The following is a 15,638-nucleotide window of genomic DNA, read 5'->3' as shown; positions in this document are numbered from 1 at the left end:
AGGGCGGGAGGGTAAACCCCGGGGGAGGGACCCCGCCCCCGCCCCCCCCCGCCTCTCCATGCACACCCCTTCTGCTTCTCCCCTGGACCTCGACTCGCCTGCCAAGCCAACCACCCCCCACCCCGCATTCACAAAACCAGTTCCTCAGTTCAGCGGGGAGCTGGCACCCGCCACCACCATCACTGAGCAACAAGGCACAAACACCACCACGGAGAAAGGCTCCTGTGACACTGCAGGCTGAAGTCAGCTTCCTGTACCCGGCTGGAGGCTGCCCACCCCACGGAAGACCTGTCCACCCCTATCTACCGCTGAAACCTCTGCATCAGCAGATCAACAGACTCTTTCCATAAAAGGCTTTCAGGGCCAAAGGGGACTTTTTCTTCTGGCTTATTAAAGCAAGTAAGATGCACTGAGTTGCTATGCAGCCTGCGATCTGCATGCAATCGCTGAAGTCCCTTTGAAATACAATAAACAGTACAGTAAACCTTGGCTCATATGTCATCTTTTGTGCTACGGTGCGTTACCCTTGGTAGCACTTGGTGGGCAGCAGACCTCAAAGATGTTCTTGTAAACTGCATTGACCCCTGAAATAAGGAGAGCTGCCTCGAGGCACATTCAATGCACCAGAGGTGACAATCTCTGCCAGTCAGGGACAGCATTTAGGTGAGACTGGAGGGGTACAACAGTATCCCTTGGACCTGCGGAACAACATGCAAAATGCCTTCACTGGGATAACTTGTGCAAATAATGTCATTTCCACGTATCCAGCAGTATGCTGTGAAATGCACCTGCAACAATTCCTCGAGATAGTTCCTCTGTTATTTTTAATTTTATTCTCAAATAAGCTCTGCATCCATTTTGCTGAAGTGAGGCACCGTTGTTGTGGTGGAAATGGAAAAAACTACTCATGGCTGTAGAAACACAGAGCCAACTCAACTGGGGTGATAACCCATGTCCCAAGCTGCATGACTCTCCTAACAAATCTGTGGAAATCCCACCACACCAACACTCAAAACCCTGACGCCTTTGTGCTTTGCACTTCTTTTGCAAAAACAGTCTTAGCTTTCTGGGGAGGTCCCGAAGCTGTGGCTAATACTGAAGTAAATGTACTAACGGTGCCATCCAGAGGTACTTGGGTGTAGCACGCAGCTCTGTGTCAAACAAGAACTACCGTATAAGTGAAAGAGAGGACCTATGCATAATCTTATATATATCAGACTTTAAACCAGCTGTGAAATAATTACATTTTCTGTTATTTTTCATTTCTTTTGCCCATCAGCTTTCATTCCCTTGTTTTTTTCCGTCTCTCCACTACTCACTGTGTGGTTTCATTTTTCACATATACTAAATCAGTCATTCTTAAAAATATCTACATCTCTGGCCTCTCTTGGCAAACAAGAGCTATTTCATGTTACTTACAATTGCCCAAAACAGGACCACATGCTCAATTTAGAGAGACACTCACCTGTGTTTCATTGCCATACAATAGTACATGATTTCAGATAACAGCAACCCCGCATTGAAACAGGAAACCTAACAGTGGAAAACAACTTTTTTTCCTGATCTCAAACAGCTGATGACTCTCTTTCAGCTGTGAAATCATGACTCAAACTTGATACAAGAAAATGTTTTTCCAGCATATGATTATACATATTTATATGTGTGTGTGTATATACAGTTTATGTCAGTTGCCTGAACTGTTTGGATGCAGCATCACCTGTGGCATATCTTATGATGGGCAAAGTATCTCACAGGAGATATTTGTTTAGTAGCAAAGGTCTAATTTACCTCTGTGTGCAGAGGTACATCCTTCACTGACACCCGTATCTGTGTGACATTAAGATGTGGATTCACAAAGCGATCCCGTTAATATCAGTGTAAAATCAACCGTTGAATCCTTATTTTCTCCTTTAGGAAATTAATGGGATTACACAGATTACAGACAAATAATCCCAACAGCACAAACTATATACTTGCTTTTTTAATCTTTGGGATTTTTTGAGCTTTATTCAGATAGATAACTCATTTTGAGATGTACTATCTTAAAGATGCAAAAATACCTCACTACAATACACTTGTACCTGTCTTTTTTTCCTCAGAAATCATCACTTACTGGTCCATTAGAATTAAGGCACTGGGTATTATTTAATCACCTTACACAAACTAAAAGGAAAGTTGAGAAACAGATTGACTTGAAAACTAACAAAATAACTTTTCAGACAGCCTATGGCAAGCACCATTCTCACTTGTATCCCTCCCAAAAAGACCATCCTTCTTTTACAGTCTCAGTATTTGAAAATCAAGAAAAACTGTAAAAATATAAATTATGTCAAATGACAGATGCTGTTGCTGAACCATACCTACTACAAAGAGGTATGGTTATGGTCAAGAGGAGACGGTTAAGAGGAGATTTTGAGTGTTATGGAACCCAAACGTTAAATGTAGGGACCGATGTCTGCACTACATTTGGAAAGTCACCTTGAGCTGACCTCAAACCTAACCTGGCCTGAGCATCAGATGATGGCTTAATTTTCCACCAGTCAATCCTGGACCATGCCATGTTTGTAACTGCACTCAGGTCTCCTATCAGCAGCTGCAGGGAGGTCAATGAAAGCACAGGATCATGGAGACACCTGCATGGAGGAGGGCTTGAAGGGTCATTTGAAAGAGGTGAGCGAGCCTGCAGAAGCCTGCACTCTGGTAAGACGGGAAGTGGAGAAACAGCTCTTGCATTCCAGACATCTCAGTGCTGAATACATGTCTGGAAGAAATAGTAGACATATGGAGTTCTTTATAAAGCTGTGAGATATGACCCACAGAGATCACTGAGTCGACAGTCTAATTTTATAATCTTAACCCTACTAGAAGTTTCAGACACATCTTATATCAAGTGTACAACACTTTCATGCAGCAGCAAAAAAAAAATACCCACGAAACACACCAGTTCTATGCACTGTGATGAAAAAATTATAGCAGTAATTTAACAGAAAATATTTCTTTAAAAGATCAAAGACAGCATGTCTTCCCCTTCCTGCCACTTTCACACACACAGTGTTTTCCCAAAATGCATTTTGCAAATGAAAATGTCATTATCTACCCAAGCCTAACTGCTGCACAAGGAGGTGTTTGTTCAAACAAGTGGAAGTGTACCTTGATGGCAAATTTGTGCCACCAACGGGAAAAGATCTGGAAAAGGCATGGAAAAAATCTGCTCTTACACATTCGCTTTGAATGTGTACCAGGTTCCAAACCGCAACTCCTTTTCTTCAGAAATTAATGTGTTGTAAGGAAATTAGAGCATAGTGTCATTTGGCAGAAAGGTAAAGACAAAAATCATTACTTACATTTCCCCTTTTTCCATGATTGCCCCCATGGAGTGCAGGGTGTAGGGTGTGCACTGACCTGTACTTCCCTGTCCGCACTTGCAGAGCTCTCATACCGCACCGCTGGGCACCTCCTACATCATTCACAATATCATCTCCAATCATGATGGCCTGTCAAAGCAATGAAATACAGAAAAACTGGCGTCAAGTGAATTTTATTTCTGCCATACGTCATACTCCTTTGACATAACAAACAGCTTGATTTGATGTTTAATACTGCCATCAGACAAATTAAACAAGATAATGTTGTCATCGTATTGATTAAAAGTCATCCTACCTTGAATATAATTCATGCCACTGCTCTTCGAGCAATGTACTAGTGCAGTACACATCTGTACAATTTGCAATCAATCACAAAAATCAAAGTGATTTAGCACAGTTCAAAGAAAATGTTGAATTTTATGAAGTTAGTCCTATTCTGTTCCTAACGATGCATTTATGTTATGCTCCAAGCAGTTTAAATTAAGCTTAACTTTTTAAACATTTCCTTAAAATTGGTATTCTAAAAGCCAGTCAAAAGCTTAAGCTTGTGATCACCGAGATGTGTAACTTTGCAGAGCTTGATCCCAGCCCATGCTCAGGTTGATAGAGAAATTTGGAAAATCGCTGTAAAATCCAATGTATTTATTTTTGCACAATGTGCTATGATATATACAGGCCTAGCATGGTTTGCATTACAGTCAGCTTAAGTCTATGCAAATACTAATGAACTCAACTGAGTAGATTACCAAAAAAATGTAACTGAGAAAAGACCTTCTGGCTGTGCTAAGATTTGTCTGAGTGTCTGATGAAAACATGTAGCATGCATGCTCACTTCAGAGTTCCTATCTTTGTTAAAGATCTTTGTTAAATTGAAGTGTATCAACCAAGGGGTCTTTCTCATTAACAACTGCATCTTCAAAATTTTAACTGCTTATTATCATCCTGCATTAAAAATTATTATATTTATTTTATTCTTGAAATTTAGAAATGGTTGGGGGGCTCATTTTATAGTTTCAACAAAAAACAGCATATACACAAAACAGTAATCTTCAATTAATAAGCAAAAAATCAGCTTTCAACCTTCCAAGGGCATTCTGGATTACTCTGAAGAGAACGGAGGCAGCACCTAAAACTGCAGAAACACACCAGCTTTGAAAATACATAATCTAGTTTATCTATCCAATTTTAAAGTGTGTTTTTGCACCTTCTGTATCAAAGTTGAATTTTATCTAAAATACATTAATTAGTTGCATCTTTAGCCACTTGATCTTTATCTTGTTGACTTAGCCTCCTGCTTCATAAACGTAACTGCCAGGCTTTCACAACAATGGCACCTTGCAACTCTAGAAATTCCTGCCTGAATTCCCGTTCCTTCCTTGATTATTTTCATACCTGCACATCAGATACACAGAGTCCCTATGCAAAGTGTTTCTTTCCTTACTAAAGAAATTGCCCTTGTATTTTGTGTGGTTTGAGCTTTTTCTAGGGTCTGTCATGACAGGTCCTTGTCCCACGTATGGGACTTGGGAAGTTAAAAGGCACGTTTACAAAGGGGACCAGGGTTGCCTTAGATGGCGGCTGGGTTACTGAGAGCAGCAGCAAGGGGGACTCCGCTGGGCACGCACAGAAAGCCAACCCAGCATTTTTCCATCTGCAGAGAACCGATAAATAGGCCCTTGTCAGAGAGGTCATGGGAACAAGGCGCACACGGCAGAAGCAGGGATCAGCTTCTCCAGAAGCAGCAATCTAAAGGGAATGCTGAGTCTTTTCATACAGCTGGCTGCAGCTTTAAGGACAAAAACATATAGAAAGTCTGTGTTGCGGGCGCCATTCCAGTCACCAGTTCTGCCTAATACCAAATCCTCTTCTTCCTTTGCCTTCACATGGAAGCACCTCTTTTTTACATAGCATGCAACCATACAAGAGCCAGTTCATCTTCTGTGTCACCCACACTTCAGTTCCCACTCTGTAAGCAGTCTGCTGGGCAGGACTAAATCATACATATTGAAGAAGTCTGAAAATACTAAAGCTCCAGAGCTATTTTTATTAATAATCTAATTACAACAGAATCTCCTCCCACTTATTACATAGCATGTAAAGGAAATCTCAGGATATACCTAAAGTCCCAGCTGAACAGAAGATTTTCTGAGAGCACTCATGAACCAAACTGAGCTATGAACACGTATATCTGGCACAGCTTCAGCTGACAAAAACCAAATCCTCTTTTGAGTAACACATCAGGTACCGTGTGTAAGATTATATATAGTAGTTACCAGCCCAGTCTATCTTCCATGTCGTTTTAAAATACTGTTCGCATGAGGGATGATCATCATCCCTCAGGTGATAGGACGTAATAGGATGCCCCCTCAAGTCAAGGCTCATTTGTCTGGTTCCATGTTGAAGTAGTTTATTTTGAAACAGTTTATATATGCCCACCCTTGCTTCATTCTGCCTGGAAGAGTCACCGCTGTGGTCAGGCTTTGAGAGCTCCTTAAGGAGCAGAGAGACATAAGGACTTGTGGCAAAGGGGTCAGAGCTGGGGAAAACATGCCTATAGAGAAGGAGCAGCAGCAGGCTTTGGTACAGGTAGCTCTGCCTTTCCAGCTCCCTGCTCACAAACCGCTTCAAAGCCACCAGATGATGGAGGGCTCAGTCTTTTTCATCCTTTCATTATTGGACCATTTTCCTTATCCACTCTGCTCATGGAAACGTGTATGTTCCTAGTAAGAAGCCTTCCCCTGCAGATAGTTCACCTTTCCTTACCACTCCTCCAAACAAGCAATCCAGTCTGAAATGGGGAGAAAATGATGGGTTAATTTTAAGTAATTAGTAAATAAAGCACATATACACAGATGAGGAAAGCAGAATAATCCCACTGTTACATGCAGAGCTGCAAAGAACCTGGCAACACTGCTCCCAGCCAACCACCATTACCAATTTCCCCCCCAAGCTGCTTTGAGGTATTTAATCATTCTCAACCACTGGCTTTAATGGTTTATAATCCCTTCCTCTTATAAAATTCCTTCCAACGCTTCCCCGAGGGGGACAGGGAACGGCTGCAGGGGGGACCCCAGAGAGTCCGCAGGGGGGAACCCAGGAGTGGACCTGCCCTCCGCCACCCACACGCCCCTGCTCAGCCTGAACCCAGAAGTTCAGGATGAGATTTCTGAAGTAAAGACAATTTCAGTCCTGGGTTCTCAAAACCCTATAAATGAATTTCCTCTGAAAATGGGAAAGGGCAGAGCAGGGCAGCCCACCAAGCACTCGCTTGCCGGGGATGTATTTTACCCCATCCAGGCAAATTTTCCTGCAAGGCGCCCGGCAGCTCTGCAAGTGCAGCTGCAGATGAGCAGCGATGCCTGTCCAGGCCAGCTTGTGGCATACGCATACAAAAATGTACTCCAGTCCCCGGGGATTTCACAGATTTACTATCAGTGAAGGGCAATAATCACTAAAGGAGGAGCAATTATTCCCAAATCATTTAGGATTTAAAAAATCATTGGCAAGAAGATAGAGGTCAAAAGGTGCACTGTCAAGGGAAATAAAAAAACTCTACCTGTCAAACCTGGGTTTAACTTCCTCTCTGACTGCAATATGGTAAGAAGAGAGAGAAAGATATAAAACTGAAAGGTCACATACCCACTGAAAGCAAGAATTAAAAGATCCCCTTTCGTGTTCACATTTTACACAGGGATTACACCATTAATCTGTTCAATTATTCTGCGGAAGTTACTTTTTTCAGATTGGTTAAAAATTTACTGAAAAGAAGGACAAAATGCATTGAGACAGTCTCTCTGGTTTTAAGACAAATCATCAAAGAATTAAGATGGGCGCAATTCATATTTTCCTAAACCATATAGCTGGTGAGAGATGGTGCGTGTGGTTGTACACACGCAGTAAATAAAGCACACATGGGCCAAAGCTGAATGAAGCCACTGCTTTTGAAGAGTCCCCATCAAACTCAACGCAGATCGGCAGTGATAATGGAGATGAACATGACCTCCAAGAATTTGGGGGTGGGAAGGCATAATATAATCCCCATTGGGCAAACGTCTGTGGCACAGAGATCACCATCACAGTCAGCAATCTTACTGGTGGTGTCTGGGCCACGGACCCAGAGCTGAATGGAGGTGGTGACTGACTCCTCTTACCCACAGAAGTAGCCAACACTAATAAGCCTTCAGAGACGCTGGTAGGGTGGTGAATGGGAACGTTAGGTATTTTTTGTCTGCAAACAGAGTTTTAGTATTCACTAAAATCACAGAAAAATGTTTAATCAGAAAAGGAATTATGAAGTAAGAAAATGAACGAGGCAGAAAGACAGCAATTTCTGTACTACCCAGCCATGCTCGTGTTGCAATGCAGTGTTTACTAGGACAAGCTCAGGAGGCTGAAGTCTATGGAGGATGCAAATGAAGAGATGCACAGAAGGAAGTGTGCAAACTTCAGCAGAATATTTAACCCAGTGAACATTTCTAGAGTCAAACTTATTTATGCCTAAGCAGATCTTTGCTATAGGTTTAACAACCTTAATCAAGCTAAATGTGCCAGGGACATAAGGAAATAAGGCTTATACACAAAATCTTGATTAATGTATTAAATCCCTTTACACAAGAAATACGATGCACTTACTTTTCTCCCTATTCTCCTTGGCCCAACTGGTAATCTCCTAGGCTTCAGGATCCCATATTGCTGTTAATTATGTTTCTATCTTGGAACTACTAGCTGTGCAAACGTCAAACAGGCAAAGGGCATCGCATGTGGCCTCTGACTTGGGAGAAAACGTACAACAAGGAGGTGAAACAAAGAAATACATTAAACCTCCAGGGCAGATTTCCAAAGGCTGCAGGGCCAGCCAGGTTTCAATAAGCTTTCAGCAGGACTCGAAGCTTTAAACTTCACTCGGCCACTTGACTCTCCTTTCCAAGATGGAAAATCTTTCCCTGTTGTGGCCAGTAAGCAAGGAGGGGATGCCGGCACAGCAGCAGGTCCTCCGTGCCACTCTCGGGGTGACCTCCCCCTGCTCTCACATGCCACTAACTCCCACCTGAGACTTGCAGGTGGCAGAAATGGGAATTGCTTAACTACCAGTAGTTTATGCACTCCAGTATGACCTGCCATAACTCCCATTAAAGCAGAACAATTTGCTACAGAGAGAACTTTTTATGATTATATAAAACTACCAGAACCTTAACATTATTTAGGTTTTATTGTAAAGCTGTAAAAATCATCCACTGTTACAGCTGCCTTAAAACATATGAATTAGGCATTTCAGTAACCTTTAAGATGTGTTATTCTTTGTCATATTACTGAATCATAAGTCTGGTTACCTCTAAGAGGTTTAAATTTCCAATCTATTAAAGTAATACCGGCAATCTGATCTTTCCCTGTTGTGGCCAGTAAGCAAGGAGGGGATGCCGGCACAGCAGCAGGTCCTCCGTGCCACTCTCGGGGTGACCTCCCCCTGCTCTCACATGCCACTAACTCCCACCTGAGACTTGCAGGTGGCAGAAATGGGAATTGCTTAACTACCAGTAGTTTATGCACTCCAGTATGACCTGCCATAACTCCCATTAAAGCAGAACAATTTGCTACAGAGAGAACTTTTTATGATTATATAAAACTACCAGAACCTTAACATTATTTAGGTTTTATTGTAAAGCTGTAAAAATCATCCACTGTTACAGCTGCCTTAAAACATATGAATTAGGCATTTCACCTACCTTTAAGATGTGTTATTCTTTGTCATATTACTGAATCATAAGTCTGGTTCTAAGAGGTTTAAATTTCCAATCTATTAAAGTAATACCGGCAATCTGTTATTTCTAGCCATTGAGGAAAGGTTAAAATGAAAATTGGACTTCGGGGAGTTCCTCGTATTCTAAGTGCAGGTTGAAAACATCTCAGCAGCAGAAGGCAAAGTCAGGGTCTCGGTAAGAAGCAGTTATCAAGGGAAACGACCGGTGATAACTTTATTGATTAAAGCAGCTTGAGAAATTTAAGATTTGCCACTGTCTAGAATTACTGTGGTGAGACAGCTTTATTAAAAAGGTATTTTTCATAAAAGTCAGGTGAAAGAAAATTGTAATATTTTTTCAAAAGCACAGCTCATCTAAAATGGTTTAATGATGGTATGGATTAAATGCATTCCACAGGTGGAATAAATTATTGGCAAACATTGCATAAAAGTAAAGGCAAGTAAAACCAGTCCTTGTCATGTCATTACGAATGCAGAGAAGTATAGCTCATTCAGGAGACAGAATAAAACGTAATACAGTGCATTACTAAGAAATCATTGAACTGCATATACTGAGTTTTTATTATTATGTATGACAAACTAAAACAACCTACAAATCCTTCTAAAAGAACATTAAAGTTGCAAGGTCAAGCACTCAAAAGTTAGGAAAATATTTCAGAATTAAGGTAGTTTGCTCTGCTGTAATTTGTTCCTCCTACGCACGTGCATCATGACCCAGTTTAACTCCAGCAGCATGGACTATTTTTTCCATAGTCGAAAGCACGGAGTGACTGCTGCCGTTACGCAGTGGTGTCTACTGCGCTCCTCCTATGTTAGGCATACACTCCCTTCATCTTGAATCTCTCTGAATACAAAAAATTACACCTATAGACTAGACATATGACTACAACAAATTGATGACATTTAACGCTAGAAACTATACAGAAAAAGATCTGTGTCAAAATATAAAGTTAGTCACTAGTAGCACTATGAGTATCTGGCAAATAGCAGAAGGTGAATAAATAGTAGTCTCTGCTGGGGGCTGTTACTGCTTTTCAGTACCCAAAACAAATCCTCCTGAAGTCGATGGGAACCACTCGCCGAGGCTCACGCTATGGGACCATTTTTTCCAGCTTGGTAATGCATTATATCGAATTTTGTTCCCTGGAGCAAAGTTTTTGAGACAGGAGTTCTGGTGTCTTGTCACATCCCTGTAATGATACCCTCCCTTGGTGCCAGGGGCTGACACAGTCTCAGCACACCACGAGCTGGGCAAAACAGCATCTGAGGACAGCTGCACCATCTTGCCTACAGAAAAGGGCAAGCAATGCCACTACACAGGGCCACAAGGATAAAAAAAACCAAAAAACCTCTCTTCCCTTCTACTCCTGCACACTGATCGTTTCTGATAGAAGCGAAAAGGAAACACAAACCTTCATGCATCTGATTTAGACAAACAGTATCCAAGGGCTGAGCTCTGTGGTGTTTTGTTTTCCTTTGTTCTTTTTTCCAGCTACTTTTTCTTCAAAGGCCATTCTGTGTCTCAAATGGATTTTTGGGTTTGTTGGTTGGATGAATAGATTGAATAATTGCCATGGCTGTACCTGGGATATTATGTTCAGCCTGAGCTATCTTGTTACTGGGAAGATATCGACAAACTGAAGGGAGTACAGAAAAGAGCACCACAGCAGGTTAGGGTACAGAGGGACCGAATCACAAGGGAAGCAGCTGAGAGCTAAATACACAGTTTTAGTAAGAGACAACTACTGTAATGATAACACATCTGGAGGTAATTGGAGGGAGAAAATATCCAGGAAGGCGAGCAGTTATTTGGGTTATTACCTGGAGTAAAACTAGAAATAAGGAGATGCAGTTTAAAAGGGAAGCATCCCGATGAATCTCAGAAAAAGCTGCCTGCCCAGAGGCCTACTTGGCTGTGAACACTGTCCCTAGGGTACTTACAGAAGCCCAGTTGTTTGGCTCACCGAAAACTACTCTGGACAAAACATTAATAAACGTGAAGCAGGGGACACTCCTGCACGGGGAAGGAGATGGATTAGATGGCCTACTAGGTCTTTTCCATCTCCCCACTCTTAATAAAGTAAAACCCAAGCACATACTGAATTACAGGGCCATAATTTCATCTCCAGGCTCTAGGGACCTACAAGCCACCCAAACTTCACTCCTGTTGTTTATAATGTCACCAAAACCCCCTGATGGAATTATTACGTTGTAATTCACTGCTGTCTGTGAGTCATCTCATACTCATCCTTATGTCCTGTGTGACATAACATCAAATCAATAAAAAGGATCTGGGCACAACTACAGAGAGGGGAAAAAATGGACTGTACTAAGTAAGCAGGGAGCATCACACATTCAGTGTGTTTCTGGAAAGCGTGATGAATCCAATAACATGGGAGGAGTTTTTGGGTCAGTCAGTGCTTCCCATTCACCTAAATTAGAAAATATTTTACTTCTGCCATTCTCTTTTCCTAAAAAATGGTAGTCAGTGTGGCACCAAAGGAAATAAAAAACATTTTGGCTGCAATTCCACCATGCTGCAGCCTCCAGTCACCAAGCGGACTGCCAGGTATTGGGGCACCTCTCATCTTGTGAGGCACAACATCTTCCATAATTCCTTGGGAAAACTAACTTTTATTCTTTTGTATTGTTTTCTTTAGCCTCCAAATACAGGAATTTCACAACAGAAGTGCATGTTGTTCTGAACTATATGGTTTGGGAGGAAGGTGAATAAGAAAGCACAACACAACAGTACAAGTAGAAGGAGAAACTGCAGTAGAGAATGGAGGGATGGATGGAAGACTATAAATTGGGTAGAGGTATGGATGGCACAAGTCAGAGCAAAGAGAGACAGACAGGAAGGAAAAGGGAAATAGCAGGCAGTCAAAAAGAACCCTCAAAAAAGCAGAGAAAATAATGTCATGCCTTTCAGGAGGGTAACAAGTACGCACAGGGCAGAAGAAATTCAACAGGTGCCCACTTGCTAGCATTTACCCTCTTGGCTGTCAGTCCTCTTTTGTCTACTTCACATTATGTGATAGAATGGGCAAACATGGGGTTTTTTCCCTCTCAAACATTTTTTCAACAATTTTTCTTTTCCTTTTTTTTTTTTAAATAATTCATAGGAAGATCCTGAACATAAATATTTCTCTGCACACTGGGTCTGGGAAAAAATATTTGCATGTCCACCCAAAGTTTACCATGTCATCCTGGCCACATTCCCTTCAACCTCTTCTGTAACTTTCCATGAAAGACAGCAAACCAAAAAAAAATGCATCAGTGGGCATAACTACATGGCACAGCCAGTAGTCATGGCATCAGAAAGCTTACCTGTTGTGGTGGAACTCCCATTTCTGCTAAGGCTGACTCAAAAAACATTTTTGCTGGTTTTCCCACTACCTCAGCTTGAACATCACAAGCATACTGGAAAAACAGAAGAGACACACAAAAAATGCTGATCAGAAAAGGATTTGTTCAACTCCGTAACTCCAGACAATTGTACAAAAAGTATGTAATTATTGATTTTTGCCCTTAAATACCACAATGGATTAGTGGGTGAGGGTGAGTGTCGGAGAATTTGGATAACAGAAGTGTTATCCAAACAGGAGAGAAAGTCCTCCTGAAACATCTCAAGTTACAAACCTTTTACATTCTCCATCATGAGAGCAGTCTTCAGACTCAGTTCCAGTATCACTCATTTTTGTAAGAGCATCACTCTTAAAGAAATAGCAAATATTCTTCATATGAAATGATCAAAAGTACTGGAGGGCCTTAAAAGATGTAGAGGGTTTCTTCAACCACCTGGCATATTTTTAATGATTCAAGTGACCAGCCAGATTTGAAAACTTTTATTTTCCTGCAACTAAACATCAGTGCTATGCCAGAAAAGGTGTTTCTAACTTGTTCCTAGACAACTAGAAGCCTGAACTTATTTGGGAGGCAAAAACTCTCCCCAAAACTCACATAGATGCAAATGAATGTGCTGCAAGCATACATTATATCCACTATCTTCTGTGCTTGTATACTGTCCTACTTTGCTTTATTCTCTGCATTCACTATGTATTTTTTTTTAATCTCTCTGCAAGCCTATAAAAGGGAGAATAATGATTGTCTCCTTCTCTCACCCTTAGGTTGGCTTATCTATTGGGTTCCAGTTCTGCACAGACTTAATCAGGCTTAAAAACAGGATTGCACTTAAGTATCTTGCTGAATAAGGGCCTTTTGCTCTAAACTGTTAAGGGCAAGGGCTGTGTTAACAATGCTCCACCAAACACAAAACGGACCTTAAGTTTTTCTTGGATATCTTGCTGACAATATTCCATGTTTTTCTTCTCTGACTCCTTCTTTCAAGGGCCTCACTTCCAATAAAGGTACCACAATGGTAGAAGTTCACATTTTAAATAAAATTTAAAAAATGAACAAAGCCAGAAAACAAATGAATCCACCCGTCTTTAGAATGCAGCAAATGAGTTTCAATCTGTGGAAACTTCCTCCACCAAGGTGAGTAATTACAGAAGATGACCCGTATTTATACCAGTTACTCTTTTAACAAGGTGCACAGAGCGAGTAAGCATAATGCAAGCTATAAAATACCTCTAATGCTTTCATATATGCTCCAACATCAAGTTTCAGACCATCGGTTTCTTTATAGTAGCGTCTGGAAATGAAAGTGATAAAGTTCCAATGAAATGAAAATGTTGGCAGTTAAACACAAAGAAACCACACTTTATTATTTCTGTGCCTATATAGATGTCCATATGGCTGCAACAAAAAGTCAAGTCATCAGAAACTCTGGAGCCTTAATTTAACACCAGGAATTAAGTAAAGGACAGGCTCAGTACCGTGCAATGCTCGGGGAAAAGATCTCAGACCGGATGCCCATCTGGCATCTGGGACACAACTCCACTGGTTCAAAGGGATTTCAACTAGCTTATATCAAGGATGAACTTGGCCTGTATTTTACTGCACAGAGTACTAGCTGCTCACAAAGGACAGCAGTTACATTGCTCTTCCTTTAATCAGTGACGGAGACCCCTTGGCAGATAGAAGGTGAGGGCTGGCACCAACCAGCAGCTGTAACAACTTCTTCAGTGTATCTGGAAGGGGACCCCAAACAGTTGACCATCATTGCTTGCCACCAGCCTCCCACACTGAGGAAAGCCAGGACACTGTTTATCAGGACTAAGAAAGACCTCCAAGCTAAATTTTGTTCCTTCTAAAAATGTTCCTATTGCCATGGAGCTCATAAAATCAGTTAGTATCTTTACAGTGTTTTTCTGGAATAGCAATTCACACTAACGCAGGTCTTCCAAGCTCTCCTGATCAGAGCAAAAATCTATATGACAGGGAAAAAAGGTAGGATGAGCAGTCAGTTAAGATTTTATGCCTTATCCTTCTGCCATTTTCGATTATTCAGCACAGCCTCCCTTTAAAATGACCACTTGACCTTTGCTAGAACAGCCATTAACCTTCTATAGTCTAGCGTAAACAGCTTAATTTTCTGACAGTGGCATGACAGAAGAAATTACAAAGCCAATTCCCACTCTCAGCTCAAAACAGATGCTAAATGTAAATCACTCCATTTTCAGGAGGAGGGCATTCTGCTTCAGTGACTCTGACACTTTCGTTTTCTATGGAATGAACTAAAACTTCAACCAAAATCAACCTACTTGCCCAAGGCAGGCACCTTGTTAAGGTCCACCCAATTACACTGATTCTGCATGTTAAAAACGAAGCTGGCTTGTGGCTGCTTTTTGTACATGGCCCTTTGCATCAACTAGGCTTCTCTAGTTAGGTGAACAATTCATCCGATTTATAATCTCCCTTCTTCGAGTCAGAGAACTTATCTACAGGGTAACTCATTCAGAACTCATGTTCACATTACCCAAATGATCAATCATTAAAAAAAATATGCTTGTGGTGAAAACTGAGCTCAGAATATCCAAAAATCTGTATTTTTAAATGAAAAATAACATTTCAAAAAAAATAACAGCAGGTTATTTATATAACAGCTATAACAGCTGTTTTAGAGCTGTCTACATCAATGAATGACCAAATAAATATATTCTTTTATATGCACAGGGTTCAAAGGCATTTTTGCATTGATCACGTCGCAAATCTTAAACAAAGGTTGATTCTATATTTCATTTTGAAAGATGGTATTACATAACACAAAACTTGGTTATTTTATGTACATTAGCCATTCTGCTGTTGGCTCAACATTTTCTCCTTATCCTTCTAACTGAGAAACAGTAAGGATTTTTTGCCCGTGTTGTAGGATCAGAGCGTGAGTGTCAGGTACAGCAACACAATGGATTTAACTGCTCCTTCCCGCTGATAAGTTCTACCCGTCTGGATCAATAACCCACAAACTAAGAAGGGTTTTCATGCCCATTACGGTCTATTGAACCACTGAAAAAAGTTGTCACTACAGTTTCCTCAAGCTAAACATGCATATTCTTTTTTAAGCCCATACATCGCACAACAGATAAGAGTAACTCCTTCAAGGCCATTGG

At 41.2% G+C, this 15,638-nt stretch overlaps 1 protein-coding gene across 1 annotated transcript in view; it reads right to left on the bottom strand.

The window, feature by feature from the left end:
• LHPP (phospholysine phosphohistidine inorganic pyrophosphate phosphatase) overlaps positions 1-15,638 on the bottom strand; it is an 88,177-nt gene that overhangs the window by 59,695 nt on the left and 12,844 nt on the right. The window contains 3 exon segments of the mRNA XM_019471668.1: positions 3,403-3,494; positions 12,454-12,546; positions 13,717-13,780. Coding sequence (XP_019327213.1) covers positions 3,403-3,494; positions 12,454-12,546; positions 13,717-13,780 — 249 coding nt within the window.

This window comes from Aptenodytes forsteri, unplaced genomic scaffold (genome assembly GCF_000699145.1).
Source record: "Aptenodytes forsteri isolate BGI_AS27 unplaced genomic scaffold, ASM69914v1 Scaffold15, whole genome shotgun sequence".
Lineage (NCBI taxonomy): Eukaryota > Metazoa > Chordata > Aves > Sphenisciformes > Spheniscidae > Aptenodytes > Aptenodytes forsteri.
This window is presented reverse-complemented; position numbering and strand designations above follow the sequence as displayed.